Here is a 23,502-nt window from a genome sequence, read left to right as displayed (position 1 = left end):
TGGTCACTCTGCCTCTGGCTTATGAAAGCCTGCTGGCCTAGGTCAGGCCTTACCCCTTGTTAGTTACACAGGGAAAGGCTGATCCTGAGGCTGATCAAAGGCAATCAAGGGAACAAAGGTCAGGAACTCAGTCCCAACTGCCACAGAAACTGAAACTGAAATCACCCACCTGAAATCAGAATCACAATTCAAACAGTCAAGCACACTTATTCACCCCAAAGCTAGTACTCTCACCTGGTAGCTTCTTCAGCGGTGGGATCGCTTGCTCTCCCTCTTAAACTCCCCTGTCTGCAGTCTACATCCGCTTATTATCCAAAAAGATGAGCTACTGCATCCAGTGAAAGCAAGAATATCAGAAAATATTGATGTAGGGTAAAATAGTCATTCAGGAAGAAAAACTACAATATTTATTATGTCTTTCCAGCTTGCAGAACTTAACATGAAAGTATTTCTTGGTGCAATGAATTTGTGTCCATTTTAGCAAAATATGCCACAGTTGAGAGAGATTTTTGCATTCATAGTAACAGAGAGGAAGCTGTGCTAGTCTATACACTATCAAAACAAAAAGCAGTCAAGTAGCACTTCAAAGACTAGCAAAGTCTGTCCCACGAAAGCTCACCTAATAAACTATTTTGCTAGTCTTTAAAGTGCTACTTGACTGCTTTTTGTTTTGATTTTGCATTCATTTGAACCTGGATGAGGAACTTTTTATGTATTAGGGACCACTTCCCCACAGAAAAAATCAGTCTGTGGCCACACAGCCCCATGGGGGGCAGAGGTTTGTGGCTTCCCCTAGGCTTCAAGGTGGAACCAGAAATGTTTAGGGTTTTCCTAGGGGGCTCTGGGCTGGGGCAGGGTTTGAAGTGCAGGAGAGGAGATGATGGCTCCAGTTGAGGGTGTGGGCTGTGGGATGCAGAATTTGGACTGCAAGAGGTTTCTGTGGACTGGGAGCAAGGGGGTTGGGAGTGTGGGAGGGGGTTCAAAGGCTGACACTGAGTTTAGGTCATGGAAGAGAGTACAGGCTCCAACTGGGGATGGGACAGGGGTTTTGAATTCAGGAGGAGGTGAGGGCTCTAGGAGGAAGTTTGGGTGTGGGTGTCAAGTATCAGAGGGATAGCAAAGTACGTAAAGCATTAGTCTGTATCTGCAAAAACAGCGAGAATTCCTGTGACATCTTATAGACTAACAGATTTATTGGAGCATAAGCTTTTGTGGGCAAAGACCCACTTCACCAGTTCTGGCCTTGGTTCCAGCTCTGATAGGTTACTCTGGCTGCATGCAGGGACCAGTGCAGAACTGCCAGCAGCTGGGGCAGAATTCCCCATGCACAGGAGCACTGTAGAGTTCCTGTAAACAGCATGACACAGCCCCCTTGCAGTGGCTTACTAAATGCTGGTGGATATTCTAATAACTTGAGGGAAGGCTACAAACTAATTCCCATTATCATAGATAACCCTCCCTTCTCAACTGAAGTCCTGTTTTGTCTTTTCACCTCTTGATTGCCTGTCCATCACAGTAAGAATGTTGTGAACAATACCTTCACTTTCTTTAATAGATAGTATGCAGCATCTTAGTGGTATATGTGTGTGTGTGTATATATTATGTCCTAGATCTGATCCAGAGCTAGTGAAATATTTCTGACAGGAGGAAATCATAATCACCAATAATCAGAGAAACGCGCCCACAAATGAAATAAGAATTTCCTATTGCTCCTTTTTATATAGCTTTTATTTACTTCTTTTGGTTTGGATATATTCTAATAACCATAACAAAACATTCACTGTGCTTGGGATTTTACATTAAATACTTTATTATTTAAAAGCCTGTTACTGTTTGCTTGCTTGTTTTGACCTTAAAGGAACTTAAACTATGCATTCTTCTTAAGCTGCATTTTCGACTTGGCCTTTACTTTCAAAAGTTCAGGGAGATAATTCCAGACATAGTCCGCATCATATTGTCCATGGTCCCTTTCTCTAATAGCATGAATTGAACTAGTGGAAAATTTCTTTGACATTTTAAATTAAAAGACAGTCTCCTTGCTAATGTTTACTTCATAACAGGGCTTTATTGCACTTTTTCATGTCCTTGTTTTACTAAGTCTGACCATGATTATAATACACATTTATAGGCTAGACCTGTATGATGTAACAGGATCAAAGTAGAGTCTAGTAGGATTCTTTCTAATCTATAGAATGCTTGAATCAGTATGTGGAATTCAACCACAGGGCTGTAATTGTCTATTAGATGCCACAGGATTTTTCCATAAGGAAGCTAGTAATATATGAGAGAAACCCATTTTATTACCATATACAGCAGTCCTTTCTACCTGTTCCATGTCCCACAGCAATTAACAGATACTCATTTTAGGGCTGCCAAGAGATTTAAAAAATAATTGTGATTAAAATTAATTGTGATTAATTATGTGATTAATCACTGTTAAACAGTAATAGACTGTTCACATATTTTGATATTTTCTACATTTTTGGTTGCATTTACAACACAGTAAAAGCATACAGTGCTCACTTTATTTTTATTTGTATTACAATATTTGTATTGCAAAACAAAAGAAACAGTATTTTAAGTTCATCTCATACAAGTACTATTGTGCAGTCACTTTATCACGAAAGTTGAACTTACAAATGTAGACTTATGTACAAAAATAACTGCATTCAAAAATAAAACAATGTAAAAATTTAGAGCCTACAAGTCCACTCAGCCCTACTTCTTTAGCCAGTTGCTGACACAACCAAGTTTCTTTACATTTCCAGGATATAAATACTGCACATTTCTTATTTACAACAGCATCATTAAGCAAGAACAGGTATTTGCATGGGACTTCTTGTATCCAGCATTGCGTATTTACATGCCAGATGTACTAAATGTTTGTATGTTGGTTCATGCTTCAGTCACCCATGCTTCCATGCTGAGGAGGCTTGGCCTTTACTTGGAGGCGAAAAAATGGATTAATTAAGTTTGACTGAACTCGTTGGTGGAGAATTGTATGTCTCCAGCTTTGTTTTACCTGCATTCTGACATATTATATGTTATAGTAGCTTTGTATAATGACTCAGCAAATATTATTCATTTTAAGAATATGTTTGCTGCACATTGACTAAACACAAAGAAGGAAGAAATGGAACATTTCTAAAGATAGCTACAGAACAAAACCAAAGATTTAAGCATCTGAAGTGTCTTCCAAATCTGAGAGGGATGCTGAAAGGCTGGCTGAAGTACACTTGTATGCTCTAAAGTTTTAGATTGTGTTGTTTTTGAGTGCAATTTTGTAATTTAGAAATCTATCTTTTAAGTTGTAATTTCATGATAAATAGATTGCACTACAATACTTGTATGAGGTGAACTGAAAATACTACTTCTTTTGTTGGTTTTACAGTGTAAATATTTATAATAAAAATAATATAAAGAGAGCAGGATAGAAACCCCAAACTGGTTGTATGTTCTATAGATAGATTTCACTGATAACAAATCTGAGCTCTAAAACATTGTAACAGTCTTACCATGGAATCACAGACAGTCCCCTGGACATTTCAGTCGATCTTGCCACTCAGGCATGGGTTTCCCTTCTGCAATATAACTTTATACAATGGGCTACAGAAGATACAAGAAGTATCCATACATGCAGCATCCTACAAGCATTTCATGAAGTATAAACACATTCTAATAGCATTTATATTTTTTTTCACTAGCTTTAATTATCTTCAGACTTGACAGGTTGTTTTGTTGACACCTATTTAACGTTAATGCCTAGCTTTTTGCATCAAAGAAGCCTTTTTAATAAGATTCAACATACTTTTCCATGTTACAGGTGTATATTGTGAGCTATGAAATTTCCTAGAAGTTCTCCAGCAAAAACAGGGTGATCAAATATTATATTATTTACATTTTGTTTACAAAAATAATAAGCAATTTTTGGCATTCTTTGTGCAGCATCTTACAGAAACCAAAGGAGGCACAGTCTCATTTAGTTTCATTTAGTATTAATTTGCCAGGCTTCTTCAAATTTGTTTTCTGTTAATATTCTTCATGAAAACTTGTCTTGAGTGGTTATGCTTTTCCTGTTAGAAAGCAGAAGCAATACCATGTTTACTATTCATAGAAAGATGAGGCTGGAAGGGTTATCAAGAGGTAATTGAGTCCAGGTCCCTGTGCTGAGGCAGGATCATGTAAGCCATTCCTGACAGTTATTGTTCTAACCTGTTCTTAAAAATTTCCTATCATGCAGATTTCGCAACCTCTTTTAGAGCACTATTCCAGGTTACCCTAATTTCCACTAAAGAACATTAGCTTTCAGGGCATGCCCACATGCACTCATACCCTCCTGCACTCACACACTTACACAGGTGAACTCACAAAGGTGAAGAGTTGCATAGGAAAAGCGGATAAAGCCACAGCATAGAAGATCCAGTGTATCTGGCTGCAGTCATAAATGTGGGGCAGCGAGCTGGTTGCACTCTGGTCAGCATAGTAGTAAGAAACAGTCAGTATGAGCCATACTGGGGAGGCGGGAGACGGCAAGGGTCCTGGGCCACCCCGCCCCCTCAGCCAGCCAACACTAACTGTGGCCGAGGTGATGGCAAGAACAACTCCCTATAGCTTTGCACGCATCTTTCAGGGCTCAGCTCCTATTATTCTTCGGCCGTCAAGGTGCTGTTGGCAGCCAGTTGTCCAGACAGGCTGGCTTCAGGGACTGATTCCATTGCACATGCATGCAGACACTCATACGGTAAAACTCTTTAATATCCAGCATTCCTTCATCCAGAGCTCTCAGATAACCAGCATTTTAGCTGTAAGTAAATGTTAGTTGTGTTTTCCATAAATACAGTATAGTGAAAGTAAATACAAATAAATTCAGCAAATACAGTATAAGTTTCCAGTGTACAATAATGCTCTTATACATGTTTGTTTCTTAATATCTAATCTTGTTTTTCTTTAGTTTTATGAATTGCTTGGTATACCTCTCTGTTATCCAAAATATTGAATGTCCAGCGGCAGCCTGTTTCTGGGGCTGCTGGATATGAAAGAGGTTTACTGTACTTCTAAATGAAATTGCAGACACACTTAACTTTGTAACAGCCAGGATTTCTTACAGACTTAGAGTATCTATAAACTATTGCTTACTAATTTATAATACTTAGTAGAGACCTAGCAACTGCTGCAAAACAAAGCTCATGAAACAAAATATAACTATATGACATAAAGCTACATCTACAAAACAAAGCTACTGTTAAAAAGCTTACAGAAAGTTACAGGACTTGTATCTGTGTTGTACTGGGCTGAGCGGAGGCACTATACAACATTCCAGAACGAAACTACATATAAAGTTAACATTTTTCCACTTACCCAATCTTGCTACAGATTAAGCCTTAGAGGTGACTACTTATCGTGCCTTCATTGGCCGTAAAACAGCAACTGATCACCATCCTCTCCATAACAAGCTCTCGCAAGATTATAAGATATGTACGACTTGTCAGTTTCATGGCCAGTGGTACACATGGGACTAAGGAAGCCAGCATCATGTCTGACTGACTTTGCCTTCTTTATCCTGGTGGGTCACAGTTCTTACACAATGGAGCAGACTAGCTTTCCCCATTCTCTCTTGTCCCAAAGATCCTGGAGTCTGACTTTCTTGGTTTGATTCAACAGCATGCCATCAGTCTACCCTCTCTAGGTTTAAAGGGTTTTGGCCTCAAATCTCCCTCCTCCTTCTAGTTTTACAGACTTCCTTTTAGGATTCATCAGCATATCTCCTAGAGCAATACTTCCCAACCTTTTCAGTTAACATGGCGCACTACAATGAGACAAACGGTTCTGCAGCACACCCACGTTATTCAGGTAAATTGCTTACTCATAAATGTCACCTTTACTTAATTGACTATGGTTATGGTTTTAGAGAGGTTTACAACATAGTGGTGCATACAACAAGCTAACCAAGGATCAAATGGGATTTGAGTAATTTAGTAACCAGTGAAATGTTCAATTACTCTTGGGGGGTGGGGGGGTAGGCACATCCAGAAAGCAGGCTGCCCTTCCTGCCAGCTCATTGAAGCCAGGACTCAGCATTTAAACTGCATCCGGGCTGCAACAGACTCCCACCCTTCCCCCTTGCCACAGCAGAGAAGGGGAGCAGGCTCCCTGCCAGCATGTTTGGGCTGGGAAGCATCATTTCATCTCCCTCCTGGCGTGAATGGGATTCTGCAGGGTTAGCATTTCCCCTCGCAGAGGCTCTGCAAGGAGCCACCATGGGGGAAGATTGACCAACTCTGTACCAGCTTGGACTCGGGCAGCTTTGCTGCATGAGCCCCAGCTGGTGTGGGATTCAACAGTTTCCCACCCCCACCCCACAATGGCTCTTCAAAGAGCCACAGTGAGGGGAATGGATGAAATTTTGTGGCACACTTGGACTGTTCTCATGGCACACCAGTCTGCCACAGCATGATGATTGAAAACCACTATTCTAGGGAGTCCATTTTCCAGGTCGGAGGGACTCCCAGTCTCAGTTATTAAAAGTAGATGGCTTAAGAACACAAGAATGGCCATATTGCATCAGACCAACAGTGACCAGCACCAGAAGCTTCACAGGGAATAAACAGGACAGGGTACATGATGGAGTGATCAATTCTCCACCCAGTAACATGGGCTTATTCTATTGTGTTGCAATAATTTTAATAATAGCCCTGATAATTACAGTCGAACAGGACCAGCATCTGATGAAGTGAGTCTGTGCTCACAAAAGCTCATGCTCAAAACTTTTCTGTTAGTCTATAAGGTGCCACAGGACCCTTCGTTGCTGTTAGTCTAACAGAAGGCATTATTTCTGTCTAAGGTTTGGGCTTCACAAATCACATTCACAGTATGTCCACTACCTGGCATTTAAAATATAATTGAGGGGGGAAAAAAGCATAGAAATGTTATTGCTTTAAACTGTCTTCAATAAATGTCAGATACCACAGTTTGTCACACCTTTGACTTTCTCTAAAATGTATTAAGAAAAACAAAGCCTACATACTGAAGATGCTAACCTGTAGTTTCATGAGATAAGGACAAGTGGGTACTGGAGCGCTTTGGTTTTGAGTGCAGAAAATGTTCTAATCCATAATAGAAGTTTATTACATGATGCAAATTTACAAATATGACTTGATTTAAAATATAGGCACTGCTGTTGCCATCGCTACTTTTGCTGCTGGGGAGAGCTGGTGCTATGTTAAACATTTGGAGATTCCCCTTACTGAAAATAATTGGAACAAGAGTGGGTAAAAAAGGTTAAATAAGGATAGGGGACATGGAAGTAAAGAGGATAGATCATGTAGTGCAATTGACTAATGTTCTATCTTTAATGTTCTAAAACCTCCCACATGCAATCAGAATATTATTTCAGTTATCTTTGTAAGACGTTTTCCCCGTGGAATTTTGTAATCTAAAGCATCTGAGAATGGATTTGCTTAAAAGCACTTTGAGTTTTAATTTGTTAAAATTTTATTGCTGTCACGAAGCAAGAATTTTTTGAAGTGATTTGTTGTGTGTTCTGCCTTTGACTGTTAGACTTTTACAAAATGTTTCTGGCTGCAATTGGCTTACTTTCACTGGCGGTTGCCCTTCAACTAGTCATCATCATTAAAATATTTTAAAAGCTACCTAATTAACATTAGAATGGTATTTCCTTTACCCATCATAAGTATGGTCATGAGACTACCGATCAAGAGTCCTTATGTTATTTTCAGTGATGCAGCTGGATGAATGAGTGTCCTTGGGAATGTCACTTAAACTCTGTGTGTCTCATTTAATGGTACTCCTAATACTTACCTGCCTTTTCTAAAGCACTTAAGAATTGTGAATGAAATCTGTCATTTTAACTACTTAAGTGTTTGTATCATTCCTTATACATTGTATTGATAGCACAAAGCAATTGTAAAGATTTTAAATAATTTTCAGCCTCTTTACTAGAAAAAGGTATCATTCCTTATACATTGTATTGATAGCACAAAGCAATTGTAAAGATTTTAAATAATTTTCAGCCTCTTTACTAGAAAAAGGTAGTGGGGAATTTCTGTAGTTGTCTGCTGAGTTTTTGACAGCAAAAAGATGAACCTACTTATCCTCATTCTTCAAATATGTGGGGAATAAAAAGCTGTAGTGTTTCTTTTTATCCACTGATCATAGAGGTTACAAAATATTTTTTACTTTATTCATTGGCCATAGGTAGTCGGATTGGTTTCTTTGTTTCTTTTTTACAGTGCAGCTTGACAGATCTTACACAATATTATCTGTTTTAATTCCTACTGAAAGTGAAAGTTAGCTCTTAACTACCATCTAACTTTCATTTTAAAGCAAGCCTTTCCCTAGCTAAATTAGCATTGTCATATGAATAATGATTTAATAAATATAAGGTACAGTTTGAGGTTATGGTTTTGAAGGTTTCTGTGTGTGGAAATGAAGGGTTTTTAGTAGCAAAATTACAGGCAGTGGAATCTTGTGTCAGTTTGTCAAATATTGAAAACAAACATTAAAGGGATATAATAAGGTGATGAAGGTACAAGCAGAGCAGAGAGACTGTGTCAGATGCATACATGTATTCACATTCTGAAATTAAAATAGAATGAATTATTTGGCCCTTTCTCTTTGGAAGATGCTCTTTAATCTCTCTCTCTATGTAAGTATTTAAGAAGTCACTATTTGGTTTAATGTGTTTGAACAATTTTAATTCAATTCAGATTGTTTCTGTCTAATGAAAACAACATATTAAGGCTAAATTTCCAAAGCTGTGTATTTGTAGTATGTAATCCTAGATGATCATTAACATTCAGATTTGTATTTTAATAAACTGTCTCTGGCTGAAATCATATAGCCAATTGATTAGTAACTTAAGCGAAAATTATCATATGAAATAATTAATTATATTCTGAATTTTCAAAAATATTTTCAAGGAAAGAAAATTTCCAAAGTTTGTAGCGAAAGAAATGGAGATCATGTATATAGAAGAGTTGCGGTCTTCAGTGAATTTGCTAATGGCAAATTTGGAAAGTCTTCCAGTGTCTAAAGGTGGCCCAGAATTTAAATTGCAGAAGTTAAAGCGATCACAGAATTCTGCTTTCTTGGACATAGGAGATGAAAGTGAAATTCAGCTATCAAAGTCAGATGTGGTGCTATCATTCACATTAGAGGTAAGTGGCCATATCACATATTTGTTGATTACTTAAATTATTCTAGACTATTATTTCTTACTGCCTTCTTATGATTAGTCCTTCTCCATTTTTCTAGTTCTGTTACGAATGCCACGTTCCTATGCTAACCAGCTGGACTGTAATTTATATTTTTTTAAATCAGGTCTTATGTGCAAGTTCATGGCTTTTTTTTTTTCCCCCGCCTTTGAAATAGGAGCAGGATTCTGGATCATAGTATTGTCTGGTGAGCTGTAGCTTACAGCAGAGGTTCCCAACCTTTTCAGTAACACATCACACTTCAGTGACACAATTCCAAGCACATCCACTTTTTCGTTTGTGTGAAAGCCTGCCACGATAGCAGTAGTGGCTGAAAATTTCTGTGGTTACTTTATTACTTGCAGGGGGAGGAAAGGGCTCCAAAGAGCAGGTTCCCATTCCTGCCAGCCCCTTTGAGGCATGGTTGGTCAATTTCCTTCTCCTGCTCTTTGCTGAGGAATGGCAAGGGAGACAGGGAATTGATGACCCTGTGCCAGCTGGGGGCTCAAGCAGCAAGTCTGCCTGAGTCCCAGTTGATGCATCATCAATATCCCTCCTGCAGCCACTTTGCAAAGCCTCTGCGAGGGGAAATTAACCAACTCTGCACTAGCTGGGAATCAGGCAGCCTTGCTGCTTGAGTCTCCAGCCAGCCCAGGGTTGGTCAATTTCACCTTCCCTCAGCTCTTTGCAGAGCTGAAGGGGTGGGGGATTTATTACTTCCTCCAGAAGAGCTGCAAAGAGCTGGGAAGGAGGGGAAAGTGATGAAATTTCCACGGCATACTTAGACAGTTCTTACAGCACACTGGTGTGCTGCGGCACACCAGCTGAAAACTACTGGCCTATAGGATGACTTGTGTGAAGACCTAAGTAAACATTGTTTGGGGCCTAAATTAGTAGAAAAGTATTGGAAATAGAACTTGCTAGTGTAGAAGAAGTCAGATAACTTGGAGATAAGTTATGGGAAGGTAAGAATCAGCAAGGACATGATAGGGTTATGTTACCATTATATTTTGGTTAAAACTTATTTGAACACAATTTTCAATGGACGTTTTTGAGAATTCTGATTTTTTTTAAATGCTATTAATGTTGATAGTAAGGGTGAAAACTGATGAAGACATTAAGGAGTGTGAAAAGCCAGTGAGAAGGAGGAGAAAATGTAATTATGGTAGAGGGCAATTTAATGTTAATTAGTATTATAATGGAGCATAGAATATATAGTTCTGCTAAACTGTGGGAGTTGGATACTCCCATTTGTTACAGAGTGTGAGTACAGTAGAATATCAAAGACACAAACACCAGAGTTATGGACTTGACTGGTCAACCAGTCTCTATATGAAACCGGAAATAAGCAATCAGGCAGCAGTGGTGACCAAAAAAAAAATTGACTATTATACAGTGCCTGTTTTGCCGTTTAAGGGTAAGAAATCTGGGCTGCCTCTCCCACACCCTACTCACCACATGAAGCAAGGCAGTGTTTACAGTTAGGAGGTGAAGATGCTGAGTTCATTTCATAGGTATACACGAGTCCCTGAGCAGAAAAGAGCAGGAGCAGCAATCATATCTGCTCTGTTTTCCTGTAAGCCAGTGGTCTGTTCCCTCCACCCTCCCCACCAGCTGGGAGTAGGGACAAGCTTACTTGCTCAGTCCAAACTGGGAAATAAGCTTTCTGAGCTCATGCTAGAACCTAGCCTGGAGTGTGAGCAGCAGAGCTGTCTGCTGCCTGGTGAGAAGCAGCTCACTTTTATGCGGCCACAGCCTCAGGGTGCCTCACTTATCATTTTTGCAGCCAGGGGGCTAGAACCAACTTCCTGTCCCCACCCCAGCTTGCTGGGCAGCCACTTACATGTAAGAGGTGATGATACTGAAGTGTGCAGGTGCAGCTGTGAGCGCCCTCACCAAGCAGTTCACATCCTAGAGCATCCTATAACGTCTTGTTCAGAGTTATGAACACCTTTCCTCCCAGAGGTGTCTGTGATACTACTACATAGCAGCATTTGTGTAAGTAGTAATTTAATGCTGTTAGTTTGATCATTTTTCTTTTTAGTAAAGTTTGGTTGTATCCATTAAAGTGTTGCCTTGTGGTCCTCTACTAAATAGACTACAAGCTGTTAATCTGAAAATAGAGAGTAGGGCAGGGGTGGCCAACACATGGCCCACAGGCCAGAATCTGGCCCACAGAGCCAGCAGCAGTGTCATTTTGAAAGCCGGCTGTGGGCCAAGTGGTTGGCAACTTGTGGCTATTTAAGGAGCCATTTGTGTCTCCAGGTGCAGCCACCGCAGACTCCTCCTCAGGCTCCCTGCTCTGCTGTGCCGAAATAATGGAACTCAGTTTAATTGGTTTAATGGCTGGCAGGAGCCACCTACGCTGTAAGTGCAGGAAGGGAATAACAGGGCTGGAGGGAGTCACACAGCCATTCTGAGGAGTAAATGGCAACCCAGCGAAGGTGCAGTAGCGGGCAGTAATGGCAGCAAGCGAGAGATAGATGGGGAGGCAGTTTGGGGCCAAGAAGGGGCAGGAGGGATGGATTGAAAATTAGATCCACTGATGTTATTGCAAAGTGACTTGTTTGATATTATATGCAATGAAACCTGGGGGTGGAGGGTGCCATTTGAGGCTATTTTTTTTGTTCAGCCCCTGAAACATGTACAAAAATTGTCCTGTGGCTCCCGATGAGAAAAGGTTGGCCACCCCCAGGCTAGAGCCACACTACCACGGAAGGTCAGCCTGCTTATTTTGTGCATACATGAAACGGTGCTTTCTGGGGTCAAACTCGACCCTGAAATTCCTCGCAAGGCAACAAGTATTAAGGAAGGTTGACAGGAGAAATGTTCCCATTGACCTTCCTCCATGTAGACAGATAATGAAGTCTACCAATGATAAGTCAATTTTAGCTATGCAATTGGCATAGCTAAAACTGCATATTGGTGGTCAACTTCTATATCTAATGTAGACATAGGCAAAGATAGGGGTATAATAACCCAACTTAAACCACATAATATTGATTGGGAACCTGTTAATATAAAAGTTACAAATGTTACCCTGCCTCTCCTTGAGGCTGACTGGCAGCCTATAACAGTGGTGTCTAAAACAAAATTTAGCTATTGTCACAGTCTCCACCCCACTAGGCACAACCCCCTGAGCCAGGAACTGTGCCCTCCCATGCAAACTGCCAGTGACTCACTGGAGCCATGCTGCCATGAGCTGCCCCACCACCCCAAGCCACAACAACCCCTGCTGCTTCGAGTGAGCCACAGGAAGAGCTGTCTCTGCCGTCACGTGCTCATCCCACCAAGTGGTGGGACATGTGTGCAGGGGGCAGAGGGCACTCCACGTATGCAGTTCTAATGAGCCACTTCACTACACTGCACTGTCCGGTTTACCACGTGTGGCAGATAGGCAGGATATTGGACACTGCGGTTCTATAAATTCCTTGCTAATTTACCAAATACACAGGAATACTGGTGTCCATAATTAAGAATGAAAGTGAAGGTTTTCTGTTCAACTCTTGAATTCTTTTAAATCTGTCCATCCATTTAAGCTTCCACTTCTGCTCATCCATTGTTTCAGCACACCTACATAGCTTTTTCAGAGGTTAGGGGTAAGAATTTCTGTTTGGTGTTTTCTGCCCAATCTGTGTTATCGCATGCAAAATTATTGCTGTATTTATTTAGTTTGATTTCCATTGTAGGCAAATCTAGAAAAAGGCAAGTCAAAAGCCTGCTTTAGTTTTTGACCCCTCTTTTCCTTAATTTAATTATTTTGCCTTAACTCTACTGCTACTATTGTTAACCGTAGACTGTTCACTGCCCTAGACTCAAAACTGTAGAAGTTCACAAACAACTTATCCGTTTTACTCAGCAGTAATATAAACAAATATGCAATTTACGTCTTCCATGCTCACTAATAATACAGCTTGAACCTCTCTCGTCCGGCACACTCAGGATGAGACTAGTGCCAGATGAGAGAAATTGCTGCATGGTGGGAGGTCAATATTGTCTAGCACATTAGCAATACTTCCACTGCTTACTGGGCCCTTAGAAGACATTTAGAAAGAAAAGGCAGGTAAATAACAGCACAGACCACTGAGAGCCAAGACTGGTGGCTGTAAGCAAACTTTATGGGACCGTGGGACACTTGGCCACGCACCATGATAACTTGTGCAGCTAAATAAAACTGAAGGATTATGAATCTTGCTGGATGAGAGACTGCTGAACTAGAGAGGTTCTACCTGTAGTGGTAGGGGAGTCAGTTTTTGAAATCTTCTGTATTTTTCCACAAGAAAACTGCTATCTTTCTGAGAGAACTCAGAAATAATTGAAGGACTTGATCCTGCAATCTGTTCAATATGGGAGCCTTCCTGCCTCCATGTTGAGTTCAAAATAGTGCGGTAGGAGAGCACGTGGTGATAAGATTTCAAGATCAGGGCTTAAGTCTGTTAATGTGCTAGTAAATACCAGCCTCTCCTTATGCTAGTAGTATGAGTAAAAAGACCAAAGTTTGTACGGATTTGACTTCAGTGGTTTGGATTTCCATCGTCTGACATCAATCTATGGTCCAGCATCCTGGGCTGAACCCCTGGGACCGGTGGTGGAGGCCAAGAGTGCCAGAGGGCTCAGTGTGTACCCGTGGGGCTGAACTTGTAGGGCTCCACAGCCAGCCTGTCTTTTCTCCCAGCCCCTCCCACCTCAGTCCCTGCTCAGTCAATGCTGGCCCATCTACTGCTGGGATTCTGGCAATTGGCAGCAGCAGAGGGGCCCGTGTTGACCTCCACTGGTCTGGCTGATTCCCTGGTTTGGGACCAATCAGGTCTTGAAGGTGCCAGACCAGAGAGGTACAACCTGTTTGTGTCAGCCCACGTAGGACTCTCTTACATGTGCCACATTTAGAATGCATTCAGCACATTTGAAAAATGGATAAATGGGCAACTTGGAATATATTTCTGTTTTATTTTTTAACTATCTTAAAGTAAACTTGTAAGCGTGCATATACTTAAACAATCGTTCTTTTCCAAGTGATGTGCCTTTAAGTAAAAAACAACTTCTAATCTTGTTGAAGGAGGAGCTGGTAGATAATCTTTATATTTTAGGCCACTGAATACTTCACATTACAGCCATGTGTTTTCAGTTGTTTTTAATTTGGCTCGCACTAAACAGATTTCCCCATTCATGTATGTACATTTGTAATCACAAACACACTGCACATACTGGATTAATTGTTAATTGGCTATTGATGCAAGTCACTGGGATTTTATGTCTATGAATACCTTTCATTTAGGAGGACTCTCACTTTCTCACAGAGGATAAAATGCATAAAGTGTCAAAATTTTTTCAAACAAAAGTGTTTTAAATTTAGCTTCTAAATGGTTTTCAGCGATGCTGATGAAAACTGGAATGGTGGGCACTCAGCACCTTTGCTCATGTGTGAGTTGTTTAGGAGTTTGAAAAGTTTGTTGTATTTTTAGGTAGGTTTCACTTTTGGGCCTGTGAACTGGGACTGATTGTGTTCCTCTAAGGAACTGTTCTTTTATGGAACTGATTTGCAAAACAGAACTTATCTCCAGTAAAATATTGCAGTATGTTGCTGGTTTGATTTTTATTTCAAAAGTCAAAATATCTAAACTTTTAGTGGAATAAAAATTTGGGAATGTTGAAATGATCCATAAATAATTTCCCTTCCCCTTTCATTACCATATCTCTCCCTGGCTATGTCTACACTATCCCAAAACTTCGAAATGGCCATTTGCATGGTGTAGACCCAGTGTAGACCCAGCCCCTGTGTATAAACAACTGTGCTTCTCCAAGGAAGCTGAAGTTTCATCTTTCCTCTCAGATTGTTTCAGAATCTACAATACCTCTGAAGCACTGTAGTTTCTCAATTACAGTGAGACAATGCAGTGCTTCCTGGAAGGTGGCCTGAGCATTGATCCCATTGGAAGATGGCCATCGGAGGAACATGGCACTATAATTCTCACAATGCATTGTGGTTGAGGCAGAGGGAAGAAATATGAAACTATATTTCTCATTTTAGATCAGGTCAGCTTTTACAATCAAAGCACATTTATGTTCTTCATGGAAAAATTCCACCTAAGTCAGAGGTCTGAAGCCAAAATACTGAGCAGAGCCATTTCCTTTTTCAAATTTCAGTTACAAAGTCAATCCTTCAAGAGCCACACAGCACGTGAATACAATGCAGGCCTTAATAAATAACGGCAAACTGTACTTTTTGTGACCCCCCCCTTTTAAGAACAGCGCACACACAATCATTTGTAGCAGTTAGAAAGTTCAGTTACCCCCATCTCCAGGCTTTACCCATCTGAGCCCCCAACTTCTCCTCTTCTCCCCAGGCTTTAGCACCCCCCATCCTGCAATCCCACCCCCCACCTCAAGGCGTAACCCCTCTGAGCCTCAGCCCCTGCCCCTGCAATCCCCAGGATTAACTCACCTCAGTGCACACAGCTCCACCATGGCTGCCACGCTGCACTGCTCCAGCAGGGGCAGACTCAGCCACTCCTCCTCCCAGCTGTCCTTCCAGCTTAGACTTCCATCTGCCTGGGGCAGCTCCCTGCCCTGTCTGCTTCCTGGGGCTCCTGCCCTGCGGCAGCTGACTGCTCAGTGGCTCCAGAGGCTGCCACAGCTTAAACAAAAACCTAAATTCAGTTGGTCTAACAGCGGGCAGCTGAATTTGGTTTTTTTGTTCAAGCAGCAACAGCCTCAGGAGCTGCAAGACGACTCGGCAGCGGCAGCACTCGGTGCCGCAAGTGGCTCATTAAAAAGCAGCATGAGGCTCCGTAGCCGCAGGTTGCCGACCTCTGACCTAGATTAATCTGTACCCTTGAAAAATGTTTGTTTTGATGAAATCATGTTTTGGGAAAATATTTCTTTTGAAAATTTTCAACCAGTCCTACACTCTTCCAATAACTCCATGTGGCAAACCCCTATTTATTCTCGTGATTCTTCTTTGAGTGATTGTGCATTCCAGTGGAGGTGTGCATGCATGCACATGCTCAGTCGCTGGAAGACATTTCCCCTAGCCAGCAGCCATTGGGTCGTAGTGGCACCAGTATGGTGTCCAATATAGGTACTGCCTGCACCACCTCCTGCTCAGTTCCTTTCTGCTGTGGTGTCTGTTGGTGGAACTCCCCGTGCTCATGCGAGCGATCTCTTTTAGTTAGCTGGTAGCTGTTAGGCTGCTATCTGTAAATAGTTCTCATTAGGTGTTAATAGTTCGTATTAATCGTCAGGGTCTGAGTAAGATGGTGGTACCCCCTCCTCAAGGCTTTGACGTCAGAGCATGCCGAGGTCACCAAACTTTAAAGTCTGCGTCAACTGCAGGAAGTGCATCCTAAAAAGTGATCCTCATTCAACCTGTCTGAAGTGTCTGGGCGAGAGTCATGAGTGGGACTGTTTCCCAGTTTGCAAGACCTTCAAGCCAAGGACCTGGAAGGTTAGAGTTCAATGCCTGAAAGTTTTGTTAAAGGAGGCAGCTCTTCAACTGGACAAATACCCTTCTGCGGGGCTGAGCACATCATCTTTGGTGCGGAGTGCACTGACACCAAGCTTGCCTCGTTGTCCTCCATCACAGGAGAAGCCCTTTATGCTGACGTGCCCACCGATGCCTATAGCTCTGTGAGCAACGATGGCAGTGGCATTGTACCATCTGGTGTTCACACAAGCACCCTCAGGGCTGGCATTACCTTGGTCTTCGGCCTTGGAGGCCTTAGGCTTGGAGTCTGACTCCTACATTTCCAGTTCTGGTAGGAGTAGGGGTGCTGGCTCCTCATCCAGAAGTAGTCACCATTCCGCTACAGGACTGTGGCCATCAAATTGGCAGCCGGCTCCACAGTGGCCCTTTTGAGCCCCATGGACATGCCATAAGGACTAGGGGCAGTTCATTCACCCACTGTACCAGGCTCTGTTGTAGGTGTCGGTGTCGGGAGTTCCTCTAATACCATGCTCAGCACCATCAGTCTTGCTGGGAGTGGATCTGCAGGATGGTCACTGGATCAACTGCCCCCTATGGCAAAGTCAGCCGCCTTGGCCCTAACCCCCTTGGCACCATTGTCATTGTCCACTTCCGAGGTTTCGATGTCTTTTCCTTCAGTGCTGTCCACCATGGTGCCACTCATGCCAGCAGCAGTGGGGTCCTTTGGGTTTCCATTGACATCTTCCACAGTGGCTCTTCCTCTTGCAGTGGGAGGCTCTGTGGGCCCAGCCTCAGTGAGACAGGCATCAAAGTCTTTCCCCTTAGATCAGAGGTCAAGTGCACCGGAGTTTGCTGGCATTGTGGATATGAGCTACTCTGTGTTGAATGGCTGCATCCTCCTTGTTGTTCACAGACAGAGTGGTAATGTGGTCCTCTGCCTCTTTGGTCCTGGAGGACACAAGGGCCCTCAAGCAGTTGCTCTGCTGAGTGGCCCAAGGCCTAGGGCTTCAGCTGGAAGAGATTAAGAGGTTATGATGGTTATCTTGTCCTCATGGGGCCCACTAGAGTGGCACTGCCCCTTATTAAGACTATTGCCAAGACAGCCAAGTCAGTGGGGTAAACCCCAGCATCAGCCCAGCCTACAGTGAAAAGAAATGAGAAGAGATATTTTGTCCCCTCCACAGGGCACAAGCACGTCTTTACCTATCCCACACCCAACTCCTGGGTTGCGGAAGCAGTTAACTATAGTGAGAGACAAAGTTTCAAGGGGCTCTTGCCCAAGAACAGAAAGGCAAAATGCTTGCACTTTTATGGTAGAAAAGTTTATTCAACTGGGGGGCTACAGTTGCGCGTATCAAATCAGCAGGCACTTGTTAGTAGATACTCTTTTAACATGGCTTCATCCCTTTTTAAGGTCACAGAGCTGATCCCACCAGATGCCAAGCCTGAATTTACAGCCTTGGTGGAGGAGAACAAAGTTATCTCCCATGTGGCTTTGCAGGCTGCCCTGGATTCTGCTGATGTGGTGACAAGGGTGATGGCATCGGGGTGGCCATGAGAAGGTGGGCTTGACTTCAGGTCTCTGGCCCTTCAAGGGGCCAACCCTCTTCTCTGAGAAAATGGATAAAAGACTCCATAGCCTTGATGACTCTAGGGCTATACTGAGGTTGTTGGGCTTTCATACCCCTGTAGGGCAGTGCAGGCATTTTACTCCCCACCCTCCCTGTAGGCAATTCCTCAAGCAGCTTAGGGATCAGAATAGATGGAGAGGTGGGAGCAGCAGGACATGGTCCCAACAGCTCCGCCAAGGGCAACAGAAGCCTCCATTGGGACTTAAGTTTAACTTCTGAGGGTGTAGTCAAGAGTGCCACACCACCTCCCAGTCTAGATCCAGCACATGCGTGCATGCACACCTAAATTGGAATGGAAGTGAACAATACATCTGTAAGAATGCCAGTTACAGAAGTAACTAACTGTCTTTTTCTAGAAGTTAATAGTGTTTCCAAAACCTAAAACAAACTCTTCACTAGTTTTCTGCTGCAGCTGTTGCATATACTTGACGTAGCTTGATGGCATTAATAACCGATTTACAAGAATGGTTAAAGATCAACTTTTGTGGAATGCTTGAATCTATTCACTAAATGTTTTAAATAATAATGTCTTCTGTACTGTGTGCCACCTAGACTGCAGTTGTGAAGTCATTAAGGAATTCAATTTATACACTGGACTTCAGAGCCCAGTGACTTAATATACACTAGTAATAGTTTTTCTCTTTTAAAAAAACTTTAATATGCTAATCAGAACTCTCAGAATTAATGACCATTTTCTTTATCATTAAGGAGCTGTAAAGCAATATGGTACCTGAACTGATAGTAATAATTTATTTGAGATTGTTTGATGCAGGAGGTGGCCTTTCATGTATGTTCCATTTGATTTATTTTTAATGAAATGCAAAGTGATAGGAAGATTCTGATTGACACATGCACAATGCGAAAAAATGCCTATCATTCTTGTAATGGGAGAGGTTTTAAGAACTATTTAAAGCATTAATTACTTGGAAAACAAAAAAGAACAGGGCTTCTCCTCTACATGCAATATTTATATTTAAGAACCAAACTTCAAAACAAAACAAAACAAAACAGTAATTCTGCATTCACACATCCAAACAGCAGCAGTTCATCAGCTAGACCAGTATTCCAGAGGCTGCATTAGTGGAAGAGTACACATTGAAGTTCTCTAATCCGGAACTCTATTGTCTGGCAACATCTGTGACTGACGCAATTTTAGTTAGCCGGACAACTACTTATGGTAAATGTGGTCAAGTTTCGTGTGGCCCAGTAGTTTCTTTACATCCACCAGCTCTGGATTACAGTGTTCTGTGCTGTTATGTAGTTCTAATTTACCTCTAAATGTCTCCTAAGGGACTAGTAAGCAGTGGAAGCGTTGGTAATATGTTAGACAATATTGACCTCCTGTGGTCCGGCAAATTCTCTTGTTCAACACTAGTCAGGTTCTGAGGGTGCTGGACTGGAGAGGTTCAACCTGTATGTGAAATGAAACGTGTTCTATAGAACAATACATACCTACCTTCTTTGCACCCAACCCCCTTCAGAGAGTGAATGCAAAGCCTGAAAATAGTGCTGTAAGTCTCCATCGAAAATCTTGGTTGTGTAGCTTCTGCAGGGGTTGGCAGACACTGAAAATGTCCTATCAAAAAGAGATTGCTTTTTATAGAGTGGATGTTGAACCTTTAATGGAAATGTCAGAAAAAGAGTTGCCTTAGATTTCTAGAGCTGGATGCCATGAGTGTCATGATATTTGAGAAGGAAATATATTGAGAGCAGAAAAATTATGACAGCCAATAAATCTAAAAGATGCTCTGGTATGAGACAGAGGACAAATCAAATTTTCTTGTAAATGTTCTATTTGGGGTGAATATAACTTTTCCACTAGAGAATTGTCCAGCTTGTTTTAGTGAATTTACAAAGCTCTTGTAGCCTTTTCTGTTACTGACAAGCTCTCTGTCAGATCAAGAGGCTACTGTTCATTTTTTGACAAGGCAAAAAGTAGATTAGTTTTCTGAAGTGTTATTCTAAGGGTAATATTTTTTTCAGCCTGGGAGACTTACATTTAAAATGATGAGTGTTAAAAATCTGAAAACCAGTTCAATACATGCACATTGCGTTCCTGTAAAGCTAAATCTCAAAGAAGGAAAAGGGCAAAAAGTAACTATGGAAAAAGGTGATGTTATAGATTTGGACTGAAGCATAAAGATATGAATTTATTCCTCTGTATACACAAAGCAGAAGGTGGATAAAAGCTGTTCTACTTGCTAGAGTAAATGGTACCGCTGAAGAAAATCAGGATTATGTTAGTACTGCTATATGTAGTTTCAAACATCTGAATGGTGGCAAATAGAGAACCTTAAGCCAGGTCACTAGAGGGGAAGGGTGAAATAAGTACTTTAATTATATTGCTGTGGTCCCCATGCCACAATTTGAGCTTTTGTGCCACCTCCACTGTGTGAGGTCAATGGGAGCAAATGCTTCTGTCAACTTCGCTTATTTCTCATGAGGAGCAGAGTACTGGTAGAGATGGGGCACCCTGTGAGTTTGATTTAGCCTGTGCAGACCAGACACACTAAATCAAACACCAGAAAATCAGCCTTGGCAGTGTCATTCTTCCCAGAAGTAAAGATATTCCATTAGACTATCCAGTCCATACTTCTGCAAGGTATAGTCAAATTAGGGAATCTTTATCAAATATACCAAACAGCTGTTTGAAAATTGCAACAGACAAAAAGAAGAGAGAGAATCTCTTAATACTCTCATGTAAAGAATAAATCTAGGAAGCGGATAATAAACTGGCCATATACCTTGATTTCAATAGGCAGTGACTTTAGGCATAGTGACTTCTTTAAAGGGGACACTGTCACTTTTGAAATGTAATCCATTTAAACGAAGCTAAAAGTAGTATCGTATGAACATATGCCCTTTCTTCATACTTCCAGTTCATCATTTTTATAGTCACATTTTCCTACTTTTAAAATGTCTTTTCTCCGTCTGTTTGATGAGTCCACCTTATGGACAATTACTATAGTGCAATAGACTACACACAACATATTTTCAGGTTCACAAAGTAAGCATACAAAAAGTAAAATGTGTACTTTCCCTCTAACGTCTTTTATGAACGGCTGTCTTGGTTAGTCCACATCACAATAGCAGGTAAATAGCATAGTTCTCAATTACTTTTGTCATTTTTCTTTGAAGAAGAAAGGGTTGGATCGCTGAGATACCGACCACCTTTCATGCTAACAGACATTTTTCTGCTTTCTAAGAGAATCTTGATGCTTTTCACTCTCTTTCTGCCCTTCAAAAATAGACACTAAGGCCGTGTCTACTCTTGCAAGTTCTTTTGGAAAATCAGATCCTTTTCTGAAAGAACACTCAGAGTGTCTACACACAAAGTGTGCTCTTTCCATTCGATTTTGAAAAAATGTGGCCTTCTTCTGGAAGCCTTCTTCCACCCACAGATCAGCAAGAGTTCCTCCTTTCAAAAGCTTCTTTCCAAAAAAAAAGAGCAGGGGCTGTGTGAATGCTCTGTATTAAAAGAGCGGCTCGATCTTTCAATCTGCTTTATTGTGTGTGGACGTGCTCTTTTGAAAGAAGATCTTCCATAAGAGATCTGGAAGATCATCTTTCGAAAGATCGTGTTAGTACGGAAGCAGCCTAAGAGCACAGAGGTCTTTTAAAATGGTCTTTAGTCATCCAGGAAAATATACTATGCAGTTTAGGAATCCTATTTTCCCTCTCAATTTAAATGCATAAATCTACTCAAAGTTTCCAAAACTGCGTGCTTGAAGCAGTCTGTGTTGACTGTGTTATGATCACTGTTCAGTCAAGCATTTATGTCTGACGTGTGTTATTATAATGTTTCATTCCAGAGTTTAGTATTTGTAAGCAGGCAATTTTTCATTTTATGAACACTTACTATGCATATGCAGGTGGTATCATTCTTTTATGAGACAGAGTGATTTTTTTCACAAGTTGCAATTGTTATAAGAGGACCTTTTTACGACTTGTAACAAATTATAGAAAGAGTGGCAGAAGATGCCTTTTTAGTATCATGTCTATTTCAGCTATGAAACAAGTCATGGAATGGAATACTATAAAGCAAATAGGACCTTGAAAGCTGTTTATCAGCTAATGAGACTATGATGATTTCCTTTCACATGGAATTGTCTTGACCTCCCAGTTTTCTGTTCTGAGCAGCCAGAACTGATACCAGAGACAAATGTACCTTCTAATTAAAATGGAAACTGAAGAAAACAAAAACATTTTAACATAGAAATGAGTCATCACAATAGCTGCATTTGACACAGCTATTCATTTGGCATGAGGAGTGGTTCAAGTAAAATGCATTTCCTATTGGTAAGGGGGGGCACATGACCCTCCATGTGACTCCTCCCCATGATCCATCCCACTTTAGAGAGAGAGAGAGAGAGAGAGAGTGTGTGTGTCTGTCCTCCTATTGCTGCACTGGAGACTTCAGGAAAGGAGCAGAATCAGGCTGCTCTGCACCTCTTCCAGCACAGCTGCTCTACCAGCCCTTGACCTCCCACACAGCCAGGCCCAAGAGGAGCTGGCAGCCTTCTGCTACTTTCCCTGCTGCAGTTCCTGGGAGACCCTTGCAGTCAGGGTGCTCCAGGGAATCACAGTGAGGAAAGGAGCAGAATCCCCAGCCCTGCCCTTCCACTGAGCTGCCTCCCTCTGTGTGTAGCTGGATAGGGGTAGTGGGGTAATTCTGAGGGCCAGGGATGCAGCCACTAGAGGAGCTGCTGTTATGCTCCTTTGCCTGCTGCCCCTCCCAGAGAGGAAAGAAGCAGAACTTCCAGCCCTGCCCCCTGACCTTCCATGGAGCTGCATCTCTGTCTACAGCAGGACAGGGCTGGGAGGATTGGGATTGGGTACAGCCCCTGGAGGAGCTCCTGATGTATTCGTTTCTCCACTGCCCTTTCCAGCAAAGGAGCTGTCTCACCAGCCCTGTTCTGCTGTGTACACAGATGCAACTCTGTGGAAGGACAGGGGCAGAGAGTCTTCTTCAGCCCTATCCCTCCCAGCCATGCGCTGCGGTAGACAGAGATGCAGCTCCACGCTAGGTCAGGGGCAAGGCTGGAGGCTGTATGTACAGCAGTGCCAGAGAGGAAGCATGGAGCAGCTGGCTCCTCCTGTGTCATTCTGGTACGCTGTACCAGCTATAAATACTTCGCTGGTTTGGCATACTGGAGCATTCCAGCTTCCATGCACTGCTGGCAAGAGAAAAGGAAGCATATCGGTTTTCAGGTATCTAAAAGGGAGTCATAAGGAG

At 41.9% G+C, this 23,502-nt stretch overlaps 1 protein-coding gene across 3 annotated transcripts in view; it reads left to right on the top strand.

Moving 5' to 3' along the window:
- The window catches only part of CADPS2 (calcium dependent secretion activator 2), a 565,755-nt gene that overhangs the window by 227,719 nt on the left and 314,534 nt on the right, over positions 1-23,502 (top strand). For all 3 annotated transcript variants that reach the window (XM_075015102.1, XM_075015094.1, XM_075015112.1), the window contains exon 5: positions 8,940-9,176. In XM_075015102.1, the coding sequence (XP_074871203.1) occupies positions 8,940-9,176 (237 nt within the window). The remainder of the gene's footprint in view (positions 1-8,939; positions 9,177-23,502) is intronic.

This window comes from Carettochelys insculpta, chromosome 1 (genome assembly GCF_033958435.1).
Source record: "Carettochelys insculpta isolate YL-2023 chromosome 1, ASM3395843v1, whole genome shotgun sequence".
In the NCBI taxonomy this organism is placed as follows: domain Eukaryota; kingdom Metazoa; phylum Chordata; order Testudines; family Carettochelyidae; genus Carettochelys; species Carettochelys insculpta.
The sequence above is the reverse complement of the archived record's forward strand: the minus strand, read 5'-3'. Positions and strand labels throughout refer to the sequence as shown.